Raw genomic sequence first — 24577 nt, 5'->3', positions numbered from 1 at the left:
ACCTCTCCAATCACGTCTTCGCCTATTGTCGTTGACCTCCTCATTTCATCTACCTCGTGTTCTTCTTTGTCAAACTCATACTCTATATACTCTGTCTTACTTCTACTTATTCTTAAACCCTTTTTTTCAAGAGCTCATCTCCACACCCCTAGCCTTTGACTAATTTCCTCCCTATTTTCTCCTATTAACACTATATCGTCAGCAAACAACATGCATCACTGCACCCCTCCTTGTATTTTTATAGAAATTTTATCCATTACTATAGAAAATAAGTTAAGACTTAAAGCAGAACCCTAGTGCACTTCTACTTTTACTCTAAAACCTTCTGTTACCCCTCCTACACTTTTAACTCTGGTAAGAGTGCCATCATACATATCTTTTATTATATCGATGTACCTTTTCGGCAAACCTTTTCTCATTAATGCTCACTTTAAAACCTATCTCGGTTCTCTATCATACGCTTTCTCTAAATCTATAAATACCATACAGAGGTTTTTCTTCTTTTCCCTAAACTTTTCTATTAGATGCCTCACACAAAATACTGGCTCCATTGTTGATTTACCAGGCATAAATTTAAACTGGTTTTTAGATACCGATGTATCATTTCTTATTCTCTTATCTATTACCTTTTCCCAAATTTTCATACTATGACTCATAAGCTTTATACCTCTATACTTTCCACACACCTGTACGACTCCTATACGTTTAAATATCGTCACCAAAATACTATATCTCAATTCATTTGGGATTTCCCCATCTAATAAGATTATATTTAAAAGATACTCCAATCGCCTAATGCCAACACCTAAGATAAGTTCATAATTTTGTGTAAACAAATTTGTATTAAACTAAAATATCACTTTGTTTAGAGACATGTTCCGTCTGTTGGGATAATAATCCAGATACATCAATAGGAGTCTGTTCACATAAATTTTGCAAAGGTTGTATTGATACTTGGAAATTTGATAAGAGAATATACCGTTGTCCTTTATGCAATCATGTATATGCTAACCCTGACATTCCAACAGGTATATTAATAATATATGGAAATATAATGATACATTTTATAACTATTTATTTTTAGTGTAAGACTCAAAAATTGATTTTGTATATTATGTATAGTTAAATTTTTTATTAAAATAATGATATTAATATTTTTTACATAATTCAGTATCATAGAAGTTCAAATAAGGCGCTGGAGTCTATATAATATTTTCAAATATAAATATGCTATTTTAACAAAAAAAATAATTTTTTTACCTTATTAATAAAATATGTTATTTTTCAGTTTTATTTTTCGATTAAAGTTCGCTAAAAATTTTGTTTGAAACGCTAATAATATAATGTTTTCATCCCAACATTGTCGATTTAACTATAAAAAAGTATAATTTCATGTTCACTTTGTATTTTGTATTCATTTTGTATTATCAGTATTTTATAAAAAAATAATGATTGATATAAAATTTTCACTAATATTTGAAGTTTTATTTGGTATTTATTTTGTTCATTTTTTTAACGATATTTTCTTATGTAAAAATTAATTGTTTAAAAATATATACGGGTTAAATTTTAGCTTCGATGCATTGCTCAGAAGGTATTATTCTACGATGTGTTTATTATTTCATTTTTAATTTTTATGTCTTTTTTCTGTTACACTGCCTTAAGATACTTTTTATTGAAACGATTATAAACGTTAATTAGTACAATAAAATGTTATTTATAATTATAAGTATACTAATTAATATATACATACATATACATATACATGTATTTATAAATAAATAAAAACAGGAATGGGTTTTATACTTCCAATAAAATGGTATTTAACTTAACTTAATAATTACATTTTAAAATTGATAGTTACGTAATACTATGAAAGCAGTGGCGTTATCAAAGTTTTGTATTGGGAGAGATGCATAAAATTCGTAAAAATTAAAATTGTGTAATGATATTTATGCTGAAATGTTGAGCTATGGCAAATGTTTCAGAATTTTTGAAAGTTTATAACGTCGTTTTTTATCATCGACAAAACTCTTTTCTTCAAATAATCAATTTAAATTATATTTTGTAATATAATCATGAAGATAAGATCGATATAAGTAATAAATAAACAATATAGCTCATATCAATTAATTTTATAATGGACTAAACTTTTAGTCAATGTTTTTAAAAATTTATGTATGACAAAAACACAATTGCCTAAACCCAATTGTAAATCAATTTATGTGTACGAAATTTTTTTTTTAATAAAGGTAAATTAATAGTTATTAAGGGTATCAAAATTTTATATGGTTACTTCTTTTTATAATAATTCAACTTAAAAATTTTCAAGTTAAATGTAGATACTTTTAGTTACATTTTATTCTTCAAATATTATTTATGTAATACTTATTAAGTTCATCCCATATGTCTTGCAATGATGGAAATTTTGTTTTCTCAAATAGGAACACATATTTTGAATAAAATAATATGTTTGAATTTTTTTAATAGTAAATGGCTTTTTAATTTTCCATACAACGTTCAATTAATATAATGTCCAATGTCATATTTAGGGAGTATTGTGAGCGAGTTTACCAGGCAGTAGTTTTTAATGAAGACATTGAAATATGATTCTATATAAATTATAGAGTTGAAGATTTTATTTATATTTTTGTATAAATAAATAGAGAAAAAATTATTATGAGCAAAAAACAGAACATTGGGGTTTACATAATTGAGTACGCCAAGTGGCACAATTCCTTAATGCAGCCTGATTGTGCCTTATAAACTATCATAAACATATTAATATATAAAATTATAACTGACAATGAATGGTAGGTATCTATGTATAGTAGGGTGGTCCTTATTTTTCAACTTCATAAATTCAAAGTCATGGGCTCAAAATTTCGTTAGGTTCACTGAAAGAATGAAACTGGTAAAATTTGAGTATAATAAGTCAACCCTTTCACGTGCCTCAAAGGGGTTGAAGTTCTTCAAAAATAAAAACCACCTAAAATAGTCAAAAATAATGGTTATAATACAAATATAGTAATTTGAAATTAACACATTTTGCAGTATTATTATATAATTTTATATTTGTAATATAAATGTCAAGTCGATCGTCAAATAAAGAAAACACAGCACACTCATCATTTAAATACCATAAATGGTTTATACATTTTTTTATAGCTATTTCTCCTAGTTTATTATTACTATAATTTAATAAATTTTTTAAAAACATTAAGTCATTTATAGGAGCTGTTATAATATTCGCAGCTGAAAACCACATTTTAATATAACATTCAACTACAAAACAACATATATCATCTAGTGCATTTACTTCTTTTGATGAAATTTTCAACTTATCACTAAACATTAAAATTTTTAGGCAGTAAATGGCCTTTGCCATCCACCGCGCTAGATGGTAAGCACCAGATTGATAGAATCGTATTTCATTTGAAGGTATGCCTCCTAAAAATATCAAAACTAATTCTATGAACTTTTTATAATCATCTTTTGGATAATGATCTATAAGTTTGTCTGTACAATATAAAATTATTTCATCTGCCACATCTTTTAAATTTTTATATGATTTTTGAACTTTTGAAAATATTTTTAAATTATTTAAATCTAAATTTTTCCAGTTATTTTTAAAAAGCTTGAATAGTGATATATCTGTACCAGACATAACAATGAGTTATAAAAATTGTTCTTTGTGTTTTTGGCGAAACTTCAAAAATAAAGAACGTACATATAAAAAAAGAAAATCCACCCCATTTTTGAAGAACTTCAATCCCTTTGAGGCACGTGAAGAGGTTGACTTACTCAAATTTTACCAGTTTTATTTTTTCAGTGAACTTAACGAAACTATACATTGTATAGTGATGTCATAAAAAATAGAAATATTATACATAAAATAGGTTTGAAAATCGCTAATTCAATGTTTATATATTTGTTTAGATGTCAATATCATTTATCATGATCTAAGTAAGTACTTGATTCAAGAACTTTAAATTATACGTAAAATAATTATATTTTTAATTTCTATAGAAAATTTAAGAATTTTATGAAATACAAATATACATTATAACATACCATTTAAGATTAATTTATTTAAAGATGTGTTGCGAATGTAGACTATTTACTTATAATGAAAAAAAAATCTGAGCCAATTATGTTTTAAATCAAAACAATAAATTTTATTGAATTTTAATTTTAATTTTTAGTTAATACACCTAGTGCGACATTTATTCGGTGACTGGTTTTTTTTTCGTGGAGTAAACAACACTAACAAAAATAACATATTTTCCCCAGTTTATCGGATGATCGACATCTACCCTTTTCATGTAATTCAAATTCTCATATTCCCTTATAAATTTCACATATTGTTGCTTTTCTTTAAACGGCAAGTGCATAATGAAACGTCCCATGACATCCCTACTTAGCGTTTCTTCAAATAATTTTTTACTGGCCTTTATTCGACAGTATACAGTACCATATGACTATATTATTCGGTGCGCTAGACTGCTGCATTAAATTTTCTAATTCTTCACTATCTATTGAATGCTATATAGATTTATTATCCATGCTAGTACACGGTATAGTAGCTGATACAATTGATTGCAGCATACCTTTTTTCACGTCATTTAACTATAGATTAGACACTAATTTGTAAAAAATGCCCTTCTTGAATATATTTTTTTGTAACAATTTATGTAAGGTAACTTTCCAATTTGTACACAAAAATCGTATTTTATTCCTTGACCTTAAAGACCACACAAAGAAAGTAATTCTTGAAGACAAAATTTATTTCAATGTTAAGTTTATTATATAAACTTTAAGGAAGTTTACTATTAAAGTAAAGTAAATAAGTAAGACTCAATTTAAAGATGTCAGAATTTCCGAAACTTTTTCAAAATCGAAGAATGAAAAAATGTTATAAATTTGCAGAAATATTCATACAAAGTTATTTTTTTATTAGGTTAATCATGGTAATAAAATTCAATAAAATTAAGTTTAAGCATATAATTTTGTACATATAAAATTATTCATAAAATATATTTTTTTTAGTTGATGAATTTCTTGAAGATTTGAATTGTAAATAATAATTCAATTGATTTATATTTATTGAATAATACTAAAAATATTTACTATAACTTTTTTTTTTATTTAGATATCAATATGATTTCAGATTATTATAGTAAGAAGTGGTAATATACATACATACATTTTTTTATTAGCTTCGATGCGAAGCTAATTAGATATTATTTTTACCATTATATTTTTTTGTGTCTGTCACTACTTACTCTCAACTCTCACTGAACAGATTCGCAGGGATACACCAAATGATCATAAATCGTACATAGTTAAAGACATTGACCTAAAAAAATTGAAAAATTTGTCCTAGTTCTCCGTAAATGGTGAAGATCCCCCAAAAATGTACGATTTTTAAAATTGATAAATTTCGACATTTTTTTCATATTTTTCCTAACATTTTTTTTATATAAAAACCAAAGGTATTTCCTTTTATTTTATGTAGTATTTTTGATAATCTGATAATCTGCCCACGAAAGAGGATTCAATGTAGCAGCTTTTTTACAAAACTCAACTTTTTCAACTTAACTTTTAAAAATATTTTTAATTTTGATGGATATCTGAAAAGATATTATTTTACCAAGTTGTGTTTTTTTGTGTGTGTCTGTTGCTACTCTTTCTCAGCTCTCAATTAAAAAAATTAGTTATTATTGACATTTTTTTTCTGAAAATTGCCTTAACTTTTTCAAAAATTAATAAATCCAAATAGTTTTTTTTATATTCAATTCTTAGATAGTTACCTTTTATTTGATATACATTTTTTGAAAATCGGACTCTTCATCTGCCCACAGGGGGATTTAAAATTGTCTTTACTAAAATTTATCTTTTTCTCTATACAGGAAGAGTTTCATTTTTAACATGCTTATACTATTTTTACCTGTATGAATGTATGTAAGTATGTTTGTTTGTAACTCTCCACATGCCACGCGTTATTATTCTCACGTATCCCGTCGTCTATGGCCTTGAGACAAGACTGTCGTAACGCATTCACCCCACCCCATGCCACGCTCACTACACACCGGTAACACTATTCCAGCATAAATTTATTTTTGGTTATCGTGCCCGTACATGCGTGCATATCATCAATATTATATATATATACATATAAACAATTTTTTTTCTTTATTTTTAGATATAAACATTTAAAGATTCAATTTTTTTCAAAACAATAATGAATGAAAAATACTAGTATTATTGTTTTAAGCTTATTTTAAAATTTATTTTGAACTTTTTAGTTCGTTATGTTTTAAAAGCGTGGTTTTTAGTTTTTTTTAACTATATTTATTTTTTACTTACATCTAAATATGATAAAATAAAAAAATTGCAACACGTGCATATAGCATCGTGCACTAAAAACATAATTGATTCAACTAATTCTAACAAAAAAATATACATTACCAACCCAAAATAGCTAAACAATAGGAGATAGGCTTAGATGACGCCGTAAAATAAAAATACAATAGAATTCGCTTATTAGAAACATGGATAATTGATACAATCGCGTTATTGAAACAAAATGTCTCGGGACGGACCGGCCGTATATTAGAACATTGAAAATAAATTGGATAATTGAAACATCATATCGGTTATTTGTAACAATTAGGTTGACATATACACCGGTTAACAGGCGATAAACAATGCACCACGAGGTATCCCCAGAAAACATAGAAATTGTAGAAGCTCTTAGTGTCCTCAGAAGAGTAATCCAGCACCGTGCAGATGAAAAAGGCTTTGAGCAGCACTACTCCTATGAAAATATGGTCATAGAGTTACTCAATAAAAAAAACAAACTTCGATAGACACGTATTTTAAATAAAATATTTGATTAATTTATAAGGCTTGACTTTTTATGTATTAATTATAAATTTTTCATTTTTTTTATAGTACAAATTAAACTAATCGCTTATTAGAAACAATCGGTTAATTGACATATTTTTCCTTGGTCCCAAAGTGTTTCTATTAAGCGACTTCTACTGTAGTTACATATTTAATATAGCAGACATTCACGAAAAATATATAAAAAAACACAATTGTTAGCAGCGCACACAACAAAAAATCACAACTGCTACGGACGGGAAATAGTATGACCAATTCCGACTATGGCTACTCTCTGAAAACTGTCGTATTAAAACGTTCAGAGCGATTGAGGCACCTAGAAGTGTCGTGCCTTGAAAAGAGGTTAAGGTTATTCGGAATTAACAGAGATAAAGATAATAAAATTATTTATCCTACACTGGACAATGTAATATATAATGATACATTTAGTAGCGTTCAGTGCATTAGAGAACTAGAAAGGGTGGAGAGTGGAATATACACAATTTGAAATCTGCTAATCTGTTCGTATATATATGACACAGCTAACACAGATAACGTGAATAAACTTATTACAAATTATCCAACAAAAAAATATTAAACGTCATCGCAATACGTATTCGGCACAACGAAAATACTTAAGATTATATATATATATATACAAATAAACAAAAAAGAGGTGCATTTTTGTCACGTTACAGAAACCCCCTGAGAAGATTTGGAGTGAAACAACAAAATTTCTCAAAAGAGAGAAAACGTAAAAAAAAGTACCTAATAAAAATTAACTCAGTTCATAGAATCAGCTGACTTATATCGTCTTAGAAAAACAACATTAAACGTGCCTTTGCAAACGTCCTGTTAATGGACAAGTTACAACATAAGAATTAGTTTGTTTCACTTCAGAAACCAAATAGGAACCATCATAAAGCAAAACGAATTTTCCAATAGCTTGTGAACTTCAGAGCTGAGTTTTTGGGTTCGCACTAGAACTTGATCGTCAATACCAAACGATACCGCGGGGCCTTATTGATCATGACGACGCTTACGCTATTCAGCTTTCGAACATTGAATTTCGCGATTCATAATAAGTTTCCGCTCTTGAGGCACTGTTGAATATGACGGAAATTCAATCACACTAATTACAAGGGGTTTCTCTTCTAAATTGTTGAATAAAGTAGACGGTGTGAATCCAGTTAACTCATGGACAGTATTATGAAATACCCACTCAATATATGTTAAATACCGGGGCCATTTCGTATGGTATTGGTATACGTCCTAAATAAAAGTCCCAGTTCACGCATTACTCTTTCAGACGGATTGGACAGCGGATGATATACATTTGTATGTGTAGGTTGAATGCTAATGTCAGATAAACGGGATTGCTATAAATGGCTGCTAAAGTGCTTGCTGTGATCAGAAACTATTTGTTCGGGTTTCCCATCAGAGGGGATGTAATCCATATGTATATGATTAAGGGTAGTTTAAACCGTGGCCTTTTTCAACGGGTACAAACGAACAAATCTTGAAAAATGATCTAACACCATAAAAATATAGTGCACTTCATTTCAACTAGTGGGAAGTGGCCCATAAATATCAACTAGTACTTTCTCCAATACATTTTCCGACATGATATGTTACATAAGACCTTCCATACGCTATTTAGAAGGCGTATTCCGCTAACATATATCACAGGTTAACAATAACTGACGAACAATTTTATCCATGTTATTTGAAGTACAAAATTCTTTATGAGCATCCAATTATTTCTTTGCTACAGCATGACCATATTACTTGTGAAACTTTACAACAACAGTATAAATTAAAGATTTGGGTAAATAATTTAATTATTTATAAATTTAATATTTTTAATTGTGTACCCATTATTCTTTAGTGCTTGTCGTAAGTATGTTTTTTCCTCATTCACATGGTTTTCATCAGCTATTCTGACAGCTCTTGTTGCCATTGTGTGTAATAATCCCATTTTCTGTGAGGGGCAATGGAGTGAATCGGCATGTAAATATCTATCTGTATGTGTACTTTTTCTATACACTCCTGTGCCGAATTTCCCATTAGGCTGTTTTTTTACCATTACATCTAGGAATGGCAATTTTCCGTTTAAAATCGGCACAAATAATTAAAAATACGATATTAAATACACGGGATAACTATATATCCGAGGAACTTAATTTTACTTTTAAAAAAATTACATTTTGAAAATTTTAGTGTCATGTCCGACTGAAAGATACATATTTTTGGACGGACGGATGTAATCCAACTTACCAATAAAAATCAATCGACGAAAAATATTGTTTACCAATGAAACAAATCAAAATCTCACCAAAGTCGGAGACAGATCACACATAGAAACTATAATAGAATTTACCCGACGAGCTTCAAGACATATACGAACAGGCCCATCTGTTTTTTAATATAGATTATCGGATTAGCGATTCAGCTCTTTTTCAACAGCAGACCGCTGTGAAAAAAGAATAGAATAAGGTTTGATCTTTAAGGGCACATATTTGGTAACATCAAATTTACAGATATATAAATTATTAAGACCAGGCCGGTCACTTAACACAGAATGGTAATTATATAAAACATCAAAAAACTGTGACTTCTGAGTAGAGCCAAGACCAAGAATTCCATAAACTGTCTCACGAATAATGCTCTCACTAAGAGTAGACTGACAGAAAAATGATTAATGCTAAATGAAGTTCTTTCATATTGAATAACTGCAAACAAACAGCGAACAGTAGACTTATACTAATCAAATTCAGACTAAGGTGCAATAATAGGATCATCTTACAATTTAATCATAGTTAATTTAACTTCACTATTCATATCACTGGTAGACAAAAACGGCTCTTCTAGGTCACACAACGAAAATTTAACTAAATTACAAGAATAATCTAAAATTACACAATACTTGTGATAAAAATCTTAATCCAAAATAAAGGGTACCGAAAATTCTGGTACAATAAAAAAAATATAATCACTAATAGGAAAACTCAAAAGCACCTGACCTTAAACAGTTTTACTACTAAACATAAGTTAAATTAAAGCTTACATCATGTACTATAATTTTAATACAAAAATATAATTATTTTAAATACGGCAGCTGTTTGTACGAAGAAGATATGTTGTCAAATTTTTTTTAATTTACAGTACGTAATATAAGCTTTAATTTAACATATGTTTAAAGGACGCCGTATTTCCAGAACATTTTCAAAAGTTAAGTTGAAAAAGTTCAGTTTTGTAAAAAACTTGTTATTTTCAATACTCTCTTGTGGGCATGTAAAGGGTTAGATTTTCTAAAATATGATATCAAATAAAAGGAAATACCTAAAGTTTTTATATAATAACATTTTTTTTATTTATCTATTTTCAATAAGTTATGACAATTTTTAGGAAATAATGTCAAAATTTACAGATTTACAAATCGTAATTTTGGGGGGGATTTGCGCTATTTACAGGGAACAAGGGAAATTTTTTCAATTTTCAAGGTCTTAAACTAGATACGACTTGTGATATTTAAATTATTATTGAAAGAAATTAATGCAGTGAGAGATAAGATAATGTGGCAATAGACACAATAAAAACACACCATAGTAAAATAATATCTTCTCAGCTTTGCATCGAAGCTAAAAATATTTCCAAATTATCACATACATGTAATGGAACGCTTTAAGGCACACAATGTCAAAGTATATTTTGATGAATAAAATCAACAATTAAAATAACATAACTTTACGATTTGTATACAAAAATCGTATTCTATTCCTATATTTTACTCTTTAATTATTTCAACATTCAGTGTATTAAATAAACTTTAAGAGTGACTCTAAATAAACATGTCTGAATTTCTGAAAAATTTTCAAAATCTATGAAAGAAATAATATTTTCAATATGCATAAATCTTTCTGCAAAAATTATGTTCAAACATATTAAATATTTTACACATAATGTGAATTTTTATTTTTATTAAGTAACTTGCACATAGGTGACACAAGTAAATATTACTGGTTTGGTTAACTTATTTAGAAGTTAATCTATTTATCCATTTATTCAGAGGATATTACTAAAATATTTTATTTTAACTTTTTTGATATTTAGATAACAATAGGACTCTTCAAGAAATAAGTAAGTACTTAAGAAGCAATATTGGACTATTTATATAAGAGAATTTTTTAGGCTTAAATAATAATTGTCGTGTAATATTATTGTAATCTATTGGCAGCTGTACTGTCGTCAAGTTTTTTTAATGAGAAGAAGTATACCTTTTCCACATCATTTAACTATGGATTAGACACTAATTTGTAAAAAATGTCCTTATTAAAAATATTTTTTTGTAAACAATTCATATAACTAAACTTTACGATTTGTAAAAAAAAAAGAGGGAGGCAGGGGCGGATGTGTCGGAAAAAGTATATCTACCATTTTTTCCGACACTTCCACCTTTATCTGACCCGAAGACGGTGGACCGCGGAGTTTCCACATGATGACCCGATAGGGTTTCCCTCACGGGTCGTGGTCCACCAACTTCACAATTTCGGCCCAGCACTTCGCTTTGATCCACCTTATGGCGAGCTTCAGCTCTTTACGTGCTGCCCTCAGCGCCTCCCTTGGGTGCGGGAATTCCGGATCACCAGGCCATCGGTTGAAGCGCGTCATGACCCGCCTGACCCTGACGCACTCCTCCCGCCTAGCCGGCTCCTCCTCATTACACCAGTGGACTGGCGGTCCACGAGTCGACGGCGGTGGTTTGGCCGGAATGGCGAAGTCGCATGCTGCGACCAACCCCCGGTCCAACTCTTCCACCGCTTCACTCGCGGGGACTTGCCGGTCCGGTACCGCGGGCGCCGACCATTGAGCGAGCAGTAAGCCTGTCTCAAATGCGTTGACATCCGTAACCCGCCAGCTCACTCGCCCGCCATGGTTCGGCGCGCGGTGCTCGTCTCGCGGGGGACGATTTCCGTGGACGCTCAGGTTTTCCCTGTACGGGAGAACCGACCAACCGGTCACGTGTGGGTGCAGCGACGGGGACACTAGCATGACGTCCACCACCGAGCTCGAAGAGTGACCCTCAAACGTCGGGGTGGAGCCCCTGTTGGCCGAGACCAGCCCGACATCAGGTCCAACAGGTCTTCGCCACACTGATTGGTGTCCGCCGACCCCCAGATCGGGAAGTGCGATCGCCGCTCTACCGGACCGGTCCAAAAACCGACCGGCAGAGTCCCGGACCAATCCGGCGTACGATCCGAGATGATGCACACGTCGGTGCCCATTTCGTATGCCACCCGCCGGACCAGGTCCTGGACAGCCCGACAGTGGTTGAGATTCGTTTGAAGGAATCCCATTCACTAGCGGGCTGCGCTTTGGAAGACCCCTCGGCCTTTCCACCCGACATCCTCTCGGGGGGAGTCTTTTTACCAGGCCCCAATTTTGTCTTTGGGGCCTTTAAAATTGGCCCCGCACATGGGCGCACCAACCTTTGCCGCCGGAGTTCACACGGACCACCACAGGCCCGATTTCCAGCAGCACCTTGTCCTCTAGACGGCGGAGGGCGTCCAGTTGTGCACTCTACCCGTCACCTCCTCCGTCCATTCCTCCACTTCGAGGAGCATGACGGGCACGGGCATCACTGGATGGTGGACCCGCACATAATGCTCCTTCAGGGCGCACTTCTGGCTGTCAGTCTGGGCGCCCGATCAAACTTGATGTTGTCGTTTTTTAGATTTGCTTCTGATTCAGCTACTATCATATCATCTACGTATGCTACTATAGTTACTTCTGTGTTTTCATGAATTTTATACTCCTGTATTGAGTTCTAGGACAGATCTTACTACATATTCTAGTGCTATATAAAATAGCATAGGAGAAAGTGCATCACCTTGTCTTAAACCATTTTCTACATTGAATTCTTCCGACATTTGTTGATTGTATCTAATCCTACATTTAGAAATTGTATTACAGGTTTGTATTAATTTTACCATTTTCTCCGGTATTCCAAATTTTAGCATCACAACCCACAAGGATTCTCTCATGATTGAGTCATAAGCTTGTTTATAGACAATGAATAGGATAAATAAGTCTTAATTTAATTTGTAACTTTTCTCCATTAGTTGTTTTGCTTTGTGAATTTGGTTCACTCTAGATTTTCCTTTAGTGAATCCTTCTTGATATTCTCCTACTATTTCTTGTGCTTAGGGTATTAGCCTGTTTAATAATACATTTGTTAGTATCTTGTACGCAGTACAGAGCAAAGATATTCCCCTGTAATTTCTGCAATTCAAAGCATCTCTCTTTTTTTATATATTAGACATAAGATAGAAGTATTCCATTGTACCGGCAATGTTTCTTTCTTCCATATTTTTCGAATTATTATATCGTTGTACTAAAGCTTGACCTCCTTTTTTTTGGGGATTTCTGAAGGCTATATCATCCTCTCCTGGCGATTTTCCATTTTTGAGTATTTGTATGGCTCTATCTACCTCTTCATCTGTTGGTTCGATCAGATTTTGTTTTATTATAACATCTGGTTCAGGTACTACTGTTTCCCTATTCTTCTTGTTTAGTAATTCTGCAAAGGTGCTTTTGAATTTATCGACTACTTCATTCGAATTTGTTATTAATGTTCCATCATCGTTTTTTACCATAGTTGTCCTTTGTTTGAAACCTATCTTAATCTCGTTTACTCCTCCGAAGAAAATTTTTGGATTACTCCTGTAATTGTTTTCAATTTGTTCAATTTTGTGTTTTTCTCATTGTCTTTTTTTTTTGTTCTTAAGGTCTTTTTTGCTTCTTGTTGTATTTTAGCCAATTGGATTTTATTTTCTTCCTTTGGATCTCTTAGCATTATAAGGCGAGCCCTATCTCGTTCTTTTAAAGCCATTTTGCAGTCAATGTCAAACCATTTATTCTTTTTCATTTCTTTCATTTTGAAACCCAGTGTTTCCTTCGCTGTGCTTTTTAATGTTTGTTCTAAGTTTGTCCATAGAATTTCGACATTATCTTCCTTTCTTCCTTCTTGTCGTTATATATTTTGTACAATATTTTCTCTGAATTATTGACTTTTTCTGGATTTTTTAATTCTTTTATATTAAATTGCTTTTTAAAAAATTTTTCTTCTCTCTTTCTAACTGCTAATCTTCTTTTGATTTTGGCCTTTTTATTTTAGAATTGGTCCGAACTTCCACATGTTTGATGCTAAGCTTAAATTTATTAGCCTTTCCCCATTGTCGTCAGACGTTTCGTGTAAACTTTCTTTTCCAAATCTTTTCTTTTTCAATTTCCTATGGTCCGTTTGAGAGTTGGTTCCTTTCCAATTTTGGCTTGAAAGTCTCCAAGAATTATTTTATATGGTAATTTGAAATTGTGGTATAGACTCTTTCTATATCATCATAGAATTCACTTTTTTGGTCTTCATCCTTGTCTTCCGTAGGCCCATAACAGTTAACTAATATTATTTTAAAACATATACATTGTATTTCTAGGTAGCAAATTCTATCATTGATGGCTTCAAATCTCTTAACATTTTGTAGTACTTGATCACTTACTATGAAGCCAACTCCTTTCTCATGTTTGGTTCCTCCACTGTAGAATACTGTATGTTTCTCTGTCTTTGGGTGTCCTGTGCCAGTCCATCTTACTTCTTGAATAACTGTAATCGTCAATCTATATCGGTCAAGATCCGATAAGACTATTGTCAAAGCGCCGGTCCTGTAGAGAGATCGCACATTCCAAATTTCAATTGTTAAGTCTGTAAATCTATTATACATCCGAGGCATGGTTAGCTGTTTCTTAGCAATTTATTGTTTTTACGCGTGAGGTCGTTAGCCATACGGCAACCCCCGTTAAAGGAGGATCCTACACCATGTGTGGTGATGGAGGACGTGGACGGGCTTCAGTATCACGATCTTAGTGATTACATACTTACCTGAGACGATATCTGATGTCCTTCAGGCTACTCATCCACATAACTGGAGTACGCGTATATTTAATATAATTGTCACACCCGTTACCTATTTCGGTATCACATGCAGGAAATTTTACTATTTATGTAAAGTAAATAAGTATAAGACTCAATTTAAAGACGTCAGAATTTCTGAAACTTTTTCAAAATCGAAGAATGACTAAATGTTATTAATAGGCAGAAATTTCCTTAAAAAAATTACTTTTTTGGCAAGTTTATTATGAGATATTCAATAAAATTACGTTTAAGCATATAGAATTTTGTACATATAAAATTAATCATAAAATGTAATTTATTTTAGTTGATGAAATGCTCGGAGATTTAAATTGTAAATAATAATTTGATAATTTATATGCATTGGACAGTTCTAAAAATATTTTATTTTAACTTATTTGTTATTTAGTTATCGATGCCATTACAGATATAACTGGTAAGAGGGAATAATGTAATTAACATACATAGAATTTATTATTTAGATCTCAATATGGCTTCATATTAGAGGCTAATGTTTCTTACGTAAAATTAAAAATATAACGTTTGAGAATAACATATTTATATTTTATTAAATATCGTTTTTCTTTATTAATAAATATCCCATTCCTATTCAACCTATTCGATGTATATAGATGTAGAATTATAGAATATTCAATTACAACTAATAAAGTTAACGTATGGTTTGTTCGCTACAGTTATGGCGTTGACTGTCGTTCATAACTGAAAAATCGTTATTTTTGAGTTATTTGCAAACAATAATAATAATGGTGTTTATTATAACAATAACACTCGAAACAAATTAAAATGATGACCGTACAACATAACAATATAATACAAAGAGTCACGATCTTCGTTGTCACCATATTGCTACAAAGATTACACATTTTTAAAATAATTATGGATATTGGGTATTCGTAATCACAATAACACATAATAATCCTAGTAAAGGAATTAAAATTGAGTTTATTCAACATAAACTATTACTTTGTTTAAACGTTATAAAATTTATTTCTTCAAATTGTAATGTTATTAGTAAAAACATTAAAACTTAAGTATAATATTTAATAATATTTTACGTTTAACTCATTATTATTGCTATTTCAATGACGACACAAAATTTTACATTTTTCGATATGAAATTTTATATTTATGTTATGATAGTTATTGTTTTAAGTTAAAATATTTAAAAGTAACATATTGTATTTCTTAGGAACATCAATTATCACATTTGAAGTATCTAACGATTGTGAGTAAAATAGCACATATTTATACATTTAAAAATTTGAACAAATAAGTTCGTACATATAAAATAAAACATATAATATAATTTTTTAGTAAATACCTTGGCGGAGTCTATGAGAAGTAAATAATAATTTTATTTATATCCACTGGATATTACTAAAAATTATTATTTTAACCCATTTGTTATTTAGATATCAATAGGGATTCAATTTATAGTGGTAAGAAATGGAAATTAATTTAATATAAATAGAATTTTTTATTTAGATCTTAATGTGATTTTAAGTTAAAGGCTAATTTTTATTAGAAATATTTTTGTTTATGAATTTCCAATTTGATGACCAATTTCTCATTGTGGAAGAATAGTTCTTTACTTTCATACTATGAATACCAAAGAAAAGTTTATTATCCAAAAAAAATTAACATAAAATGTATTTGTTTTTAGATAATGACTTCGGCGAAGTTATGAGAAGTAAATAATAATTTATTTGATTTATATACGCTGGATAATATTTAAAGTAAATTGTTTTAACTTATTTGTTATTTAGACATCAATACAATTCCAGATAATATTGGTAAGAGGGGAAAATGGAATTAAAATACATAGAATTTGTTATTTAGATGTCATATAATTTCAAGTTAGAGGCTAATTTTTCCTGTATACATTTAAAAAATAACATATTTATGTTTTAAAAGTATTGTTTTACGTTTACGAGAGCGCCGCGAGCTTGAGAATTAAATCCCTAACGGGTGGCGTTTCGAAAGGGTCGGTTCTCGGGCTTCTGCTATGGTACATCCAGTACAACGTGGGTTCCGCGTTCCACTACTACCGCACGCGCACGTGATCTTCTTAACAGACGACCGGCTCGTGCGAATCTTGTGCGAACTGCGCGCAGTCACCGCCTGGATCATGTAGGAGGGGAGTGGACTGAGCCTCGCTCTGGATAAGAACGAAGCGGTCCTGTTCACATGTAGATACAAGGTTACTCCTCAATGGCTAGTAATGCTGGGAGTGGAGATTCTGCTTAAAGACACTCATCTGGGCCTGGTCATAGACATAGGTCTAAAGTTTGGGTCACAATATACCCATTCTGGCCAGCGGGCCCAGAAAGTCATTAACAGTCTGGCGGGACTCATGCCCAATCTGTGATCTGGGAGATGTGGCACAAAACCTTAGTCAGCGTCGTACACTTGTTTCTTCTGTACGGATCCCCGGTTTGAGCGGATACACTTGAGTATTCATCCAAAAATCGTGAAGACCTTCTCAGGTTACATCGGACCCGTTCGATTGTATAGTTTGATGGACTGGACTTTCGGTAAAATGACACGTAATTGATGTCCGGCCACTGCTGTTTTATCGAGTACCTGCATCGTATTCGTAAATCAGTCGCGCCGACGTGCAACTATTGTTTGGATTGTCGTAGTGAGGTAGACAGCGCCTTGTACACTCTCTTGGTGCGAGGCATTGGCCCGGGAGCGAGGCTCTTTAATGTCTCGACTAGGGTCTACGTTCCGAGTCGGGTCCATGGTGGACCTGATGTTGGTGAGCCAGGAGGTGTGGAAGCTCGTCCAGGCGTTCGCTGAAACTGTCTTGAAAAAGAAAGAAGAAGTGAAACGCCTGACACAAGAGGACCTGAGACCCTGGTTTAGTCCGGTGCCTTAGGTTCATGTTTTTGTGTTATTTATACTTTGCGAGTTATTTTGCCAACCCTCCCAAACGGTTCCAACTCTGGATTACGTCTAATGGAAGGGGAACCACGTTGCGAATCAGCTCTTGATTAACTCAGAACTTATTCACAACGTGCTTGTGTGAATTATAGAGACGTCATGGGTTGTCCTGAAGTAAAGAATGGCAGTTCTGAGGCGGCCCTCAATAATGACGGTCATAAAAAAAAAAGTATTGTTTTACGTTATAAATTAATATCCAATGTCTATTAATTTTTATTTAACATATTATATGTATACAGAATACATAGATTATTCAGTGTTTATATACTTTTTTAGACGACAATTCTCGATTTATAAGTAAGTATTTATCTAAAGACCTTTAAAGTGTATTAAATATTATTTTCAATTCCTTAATTTTTAATATTCAACATTTTGGACAAATTATATCTTATGGAACATTTAAATTTTTTAATTTTACTTAAAATTTAAAAAAGATGATTTTTCCAATATAATTGATATCTAACAGTGATTAAAATAACTATCATAAAAATCACTTTGATGCAAATCTGTAGACAATGTTTAATTTTAAAAAATGAAAGGATTATTATGGATACTTTATGTATCTTTAAAAAAAGAAATTTCTATTTTATCATTTTTAAAAGAGTTATGGAAATTTTAAGAAAAAAAATTGAAAAATAATGAAAATTAGCGATTTATCAAAATGTCTTTTTTTGGAGATTTCCTCCATTTACAAGAAACGAGGGAATTTTTTTAAATTTTCGAGACTAATGTCTTCGACTAGATACATTTTGTGATCTGTTGACTTCATCGTTGAAACAAATCGGCTCAGTGAGAGCTGAGAAAAAGTGGTAACAGACACACACAAAAAAAAAAACGGTAGCACAGTAAGGTCGCATCACAGTGGGGTCGCGGCACAGTGTGGTGTAATAAATAAAAAAGAGAAAGGGGAAGAGAGGGATGCTAAAGATGTGGTGAAGATGGTAGGAAAGGGGTTATAAGTTATTTGGATTGTGTTAGATTCATTCATATCATCTTAATCCTACCTCTTACCTACTCTGTCCTATTTCTTAATATTACATGAATATAGTGCATGTCTTACGACTACACTTACCTTGATATCCAAATGAACTCGTAGGTAGATGGTGAATTGTGATGTTCCTTGTTGACGTCGATATTTTAAGTTAATTTAAATAAATACAAACACTGGTATGAGGGAAAACATACTGAGTTTATTTCTATGATTTTAATTAATTATTTTAACAAATGTAAGTTTTATAATTAAGATTAACATAAATTTTACATTATTAACTTTTGACATGAAAATGAGAGTATGCAAGTGAAAGAGTGTACGAGAGAGTGTAATTTTACTAGCCCTTTTATATTAAACTGTTGGTAAGGTGATGAAGGGAGGCTAGTTTTTCCTAAAAATTTAACTATTTAATCCTGCTGTCTGTTTGGCACCACAGATACGCTTATGGTATTAAAAAGATGGACATTAATGTAAACATCGCTCCAAATGAACGATGTATTTGTAAAAAGTAATAAAATAATAGCCGGTCAGAAAGGTATTTAAAATTGAAAATTATTTACGTGTTATGATTATTCTAGAAGTTTCTCGAATAATTTCGAAACTTCTATTTTAATTCCTTACAGTGGACGAGGCATAGACGGGACAAGTATAGATGATATCTGGCAGTAATTAAAATCACTCTCATTAGAAATACTTCGATGCATATCTGTAGATAGTGTTTAATTTTAAGAGATTGGTAGATTATTTCAAAAGCAACCATAACTCTTATTCCCTTAATTTTATCCCGATTTATAATTATAATATATGAATACATAATAATTATAGTAATTAAATTTAGTATGAATTGATATTCAATAGTATAATATTGTAATTTTTACGGAGATATTATAAAAATAAAAAGAAGTTTTATATTCATATACTTTTAACGCGTATAAAAATTTAAAGGGATTCATGCAATACTTTTTATAAAAAAATTTTGTTACTTATGAATAAATACACTAGACTACAAAGAACTTTCATCAGAAACAAAAATGTACTTTTTTAAATAAACTTTTCGCGATATGATGAAATGTGCAATTAAACTATTTCTATTACTTCTAAGTTTTAATATTATTACTTATTATTAAAAAATAAGTTTTTACATTTAAAAAAAAGTAATTAAGAACAAAAAAAAATTGTTTTCAATTAATACTAATTATGATTATTAATATATTAAAAATAAGAAAAATGATATTTAACATATTTTTTAATCGTTTAAAGTTGATTTTTGTGAAAGTTTATAGTAAAAAAAAATTAATTTATTTAACCATAACTTTTAGGTCAATTGACAAGTTTGAAATTGACATCATTAAATAGATAATTTTATGAGAATTAAAAAAATTGTATTGTTAAAATTAATATGCAGTTCGGATGTTTTATAAATAATATTTATAGTAAATTTATCAGAATAGCTCAATTTTTTTTTGTATTTTTATCGTAATAGTAATCATTTCCTTATAACTTTTGGTGTTTAAAAAGATTCTGCAATTGAAATATTCAGAACTTAATTAATTTTAATGATTTACTTTAACTAAATGAACCAATCAAAACAAAGTTGTTAAAAATATTTACTCAGTTGAGCGTATTATAAAATTTGATTATATTTGTTAATTCAGGAGAAACTAACAATCATTTTTTTTAGAAATGTTTTATATAGCAACATGTTATCAACAAATTTGGAATATTATAGTCTAGTAGTAGCATACACAAATAGAAAATAAAAATGATTTAATTTTGTATTTGAAACCTATCATATCAAACATGATTTATCAATAAATACTTTGAAAACATTAGAAATGAATGATTTTAATTGTCTGTATGGAGAACATGGGATAAGTAATTGTTTCATTGATAAATTAGAATTTTTTTATATTTATATGGGTAATATCTTCAACTAGATACGAATTGTAGTCATTTGACGTATCGTTGAAAAAAGTAGGTCAAGTTAGAGAAAATATATGATAGTCACAAAAAAATATCTTCTCAGCTTTGCATCGTAGCTAAAACTTAAAATATAGTAATAGAATTTTAATATGAATAAAAAAATTCTTCTCGCGAGTGGCGACTTCAGTGATGGCATCCTTGATCTTTATTAAAATACTTCTTCTTCCTCGCCTTAATCCCAACTACGTGGGGTCGGCCATTCTTATCCTAAACTTTCACTTGACACGATCTCCCTCATCATTTATGCTCACATCAGCTGTCCTCAAATCGCATTCAAGAGCATCTCTCCATCTCTTTTTTGGTCTTCCTCTTTCTTCTTACTTGAACATTCATTTCTATAACTGTTCTTACAGTTCTCCACCTTATGCCAATATCGCCTAATATTTTCCATACTTCTACTGGCATTTCATCTGTTTTATTCTCCTTAATTGATGCCACAGCCTCCCATGCCTCTTTTTCACTAAATAAATCTACCAGTCCGTCATTCCACGAAATATCCTCTAATGTCTCTTTTGGGTACTCCTCATTCACTAATTTTTCAAAATACTTTTTCCACCTTTTTTTCACATCTTTATCACTCGAAAGTACCTTATTCTAAACATTTTTTATTCACCTTATATAATGATAATCTTTAGACCTTTTCTCTCTTATCTTTGCAAGACTATACATTTCTTTCTCGCCTTTGTTCCTAGCCTATCATACAACTCAGCATAATTCTTAAACTTTGCCATACTTACTGCACACTTGGCTTCTTTGCACAAATGTTTATACTCCATCCAGTCTTCTCTCCTTTTGCTCTTCTGCCATACTTTGAATTGCTTTTTCTTACTTTCTATGATTTTTTAAACGTCCTCATTCCACCACCAGGTTTCCTTGTTTCTTGGCATTCTACTCCTACTCTCACCAACAATCTCCTTTGCAGTATTCTTTAAACAACTAGCAAATCTATTCCACACATCATTTATATCTCCCTCAAAATTCCACACCATCCTCTCTTTTGCCGCCTTCACAAATTCTTTTACATTTTTCCCTTTCAATTTCCACCAACGAATCTTCTATTTTTCAACCGTGTTTCTTCTATTTTTGTTAACCTCTTTCAGGTACATCACAACTTCATTACCTTTAGTCTATGTTGTGTTGTTACACTCTCGCCCGGTATAAATTTACAATCCTTTATTCGCTTTATCCTCTCTCTCTTCCACATATAATAATCAATCTGTGATCTACTCTTCCCACTTTTATAAGTTATAAAATGTTCTTCCCTCTTTCTAAAATAAGTATTAAGGACAGCAAGATCATAGGATACAGTGAATTCCAGGACCTTATACAACACTCTCTAAAAAAATTCTTTGTCTATTTCATCACATCCTATTTGTGGTACATAAGCACTAGTTGCATTCAGAACTTTTTTCTCAAATATCAATTTTACGACTATAATTCTGTGGTTTTTTTTTATTTGTGTCTGTTACCAATATTTTTCAGCTCTTACTACACCGATTTCTTTTAATGATACGTCAAAAGATCACAAATCGTATCTAGTCGAAGACATTATATTAAAAATCGAATGAATTTCCCTCGTTCCCCGAAAACGGAGGAAATTTCCAAAATAATTACAAACTTAAAAAACCATAATTTTCGTCATTTTTTCAATTTTTTTAATTGAAATTTCCATAACTCTTTTAAAAATTATAAAATAGAAATTTTCTTTTTATAGATACATAAGGTATTTACTTATCATTTTGTATATTTTTTTTGTAAATTTGACCCTTTACCTCTACAGGGGGGATTCAATATGGCAACTTTTTCACAAAAAATTAACTTTTGAAAGTGTTTCGGAAACTCTAGAATTAAAGCTAATGTAATATACTTTATTATGAAAAAAAAAAAATTAGAACTTTATTTTAGTCTTCTAGGAAGAAACAGGTACCAAAATGAATAAAGAATATATGATTTTTGTAAAAAAATTCATTTTTAATTTTAACTTTATAAAGCTATAACTTTCTGAAAAATGAACAGATCATAATATTTTTTTTTTAAGATAAGTACTGTTTAAATTTATATATAGGTAGTATAGTATAGGAGAATTTACGGTACCCGCCTCACCCATTCATCCTCTTACCTTTTTTCGGTGGACGGCATGTTTGGGGGGGGATAAACCTCTTTTTTTTTTTACGGTCGATATGGTGTCGGCCGCCCTGGAACTACCGTGAGGGATTGCTTCAGGGCGACCTTTCCTTGTCCTTTGGTACCCGGATTCGCCACGTGCCCCATTCCACCCGGAGTTGTGTCAGCCCAACCAACGGTTGCGAAGCCTTAATGGGCACTTCGCATGACACGAAACGGCCTTTGCTGCTCCCGAGTAGTCGGACTGACACCGAACCGAGGGGGAGCGTCACACCCTCTTTCGAGAGGATAGTGGTCAACGCCCCTATGACGTCCTCTTCCACTATCCACTGGCCACCTCCGACCATGCAGCCAGAGGCTGTGCCGAAGTGCTGCTACAGTCTGGGGCGGCGGACCCAGCAAAGACGCTGCCTCTATCGTTGCGGGTTCCCCTCCCTCGTTACCACTCTACAGTTTCTTCTTCCTGCGCCTTTTTCGAATCCACTTGACCATCTTAGGGGTGGCTGTCGGGACGATAGGTGGCGCAATTACACCCGGAGCAGCTAACACGATGGCGGTCTTCGTGCCCGGGTCGTCGACGCAGACAGTGTAATCGTCATTATTAGATCCCTTATGGTCGATCTAATATGGTCGTGCGGCGGCACGACAAGAACCATGTTCTCAAGCCGTCTCACCTGCAAGCACGCCAGTTCATGAACGGTCCAGCTTGGACCGCGGCGTACCGTCCTCGTTGAAGAGGTCGGCAGCCGCGAGCTCGCCGCACTTCCTCCGCTTCGCGTTTGGGTGTATCTACGAGCGGGATTGGTACCTCTGGGAGGGTATCATCGAAGTTGACCGCCACAATGCCATCTGATGTCGCTTCTTTGCACTTTCCACGCATAGTTTCGTCCTCACCTATTGGTTCCGCATTAATCAAGTTGGTATAATCATACGCCTCGATGGCATCTCTTAGACCCATACCTGCGGCGAAGAGAGTGAGATCACTCTTATGCCGAGATAGGATCTCGCTGAGGACAAGTCTAGCGGTCTAAACGATACGATCGGTCGCGTTGTCGATGTCTCCCCTCAGCGCAGAGACGCAGCGAGACATCAGGTTCATAACCCGTTCCGAGCTAAACACACCACCCGCAGCGAGGTCCTCACGCATCATGCGCAGATGGAGTCTACCGACATACAGAAGTCCCCGGGAGACCGGAAGCCTCCGTGCGGTAGGAACTCCAAACTTTCGCGTTCCAACAGCGGCCGGATTTGTGTCCATCTCTCGTGTTCGGAGTGGGACAAAGGAATCTCGTTTGTAAAACGAGCCTTTATGTCCGACCAATCCTCCACCAATTCACGATTGATGCCTAGGCATTTGGCAGTAACTTGAGCGCGAACGCCCCCTGGACCCCGCCTCATCAGTCCCACAGTTTTGATGCAGTCGCTGGATGACGACCGGGTCGAGCCTGCAACATCACTCTTCCCTGTCGGCCCTGGAGTCTCCGTAACTCCTGGAGCGGTAACTGTATTTTTATTATGGTGTCCTTCCATATTTGGTTTCACGGGTATCCTTCCTTGCGTTTTACCTACCGAGAGGGGATTTGTTTTCGGTGTTGCCTTCACCTAGGTGGTTGCCTTACCAGGCTATCGGACCCACCCTTTTTTTTTTTTTTTTTTTT

At 32.4% G+C, this 24577-nt stretch overlaps 1 protein-coding gene across 13 annotated transcripts in view; it reads left to right on the top strand.

The window, feature by feature from the left end:
• Positions 1–24577, top strand: part of LOC126894277 (E3 ubiquitin-protein ligase rnf8-B-like) — a 47103-nt gene that overhangs the window by 15813 nt on the left and 6713 nt on the right. For all 13 annotated transcript variants that reach the window (XM_050665177.1, XM_050665174.1, XM_050665186.1 and 10 more), the window contains 13 exons: positions 870–1028; positions 3940–3966; positions 5050–5076; positions 5153–5179; positions 11002–11028; positions 15162–15188; positions 15264–15290; positions 16065–16100; positions 16190–16216; positions 16288–16314; positions 16539–16565; positions 16642–16668; positions 18098–18118. In XM_050665177.1, the coding sequence (XP_050521134.1) occupies positions 870–1028; positions 3940–3966; positions 5050–5076; positions 5153–5179; positions 11002–11028; positions 15162–15188; positions 15264–15290; positions 16065–16100; positions 16190–16216; positions 16288–16314; positions 16539–16565; positions 16642–16668; positions 18098–18118 (486 nt within the window). The remainder of the gene's footprint in view (positions 1–869; positions 1029–3939; positions 3967–5049; positions 5077–5152; positions 5180–11001; positions 11029–15161; positions 15189–15263; positions 15291–16064; positions 16101–16189; positions 16217–16287; positions 16315–16538; positions 16566–16641; positions 16669–18097; positions 18119–24577) is intronic.

The sequence above is a fragment of the Daktulosphaira vitifoliae genome, unplaced genomic scaffold (assembly GCF_025091365.1).
Source record: "Daktulosphaira vitifoliae isolate Bord-2020 unplaced genomic scaffold, ASM2509136v1 Scaffold_1, whole genome shotgun sequence".
Lineage (NCBI taxonomy): Eukaryota > Metazoa > Arthropoda > Insecta > Hemiptera > Phylloxeridae > Daktulosphaira > Daktulosphaira vitifoliae.
Note: the sequence above shows the minus strand (reverse complement) of the source record. Positions and strands in the feature narration are given on the sequence as shown.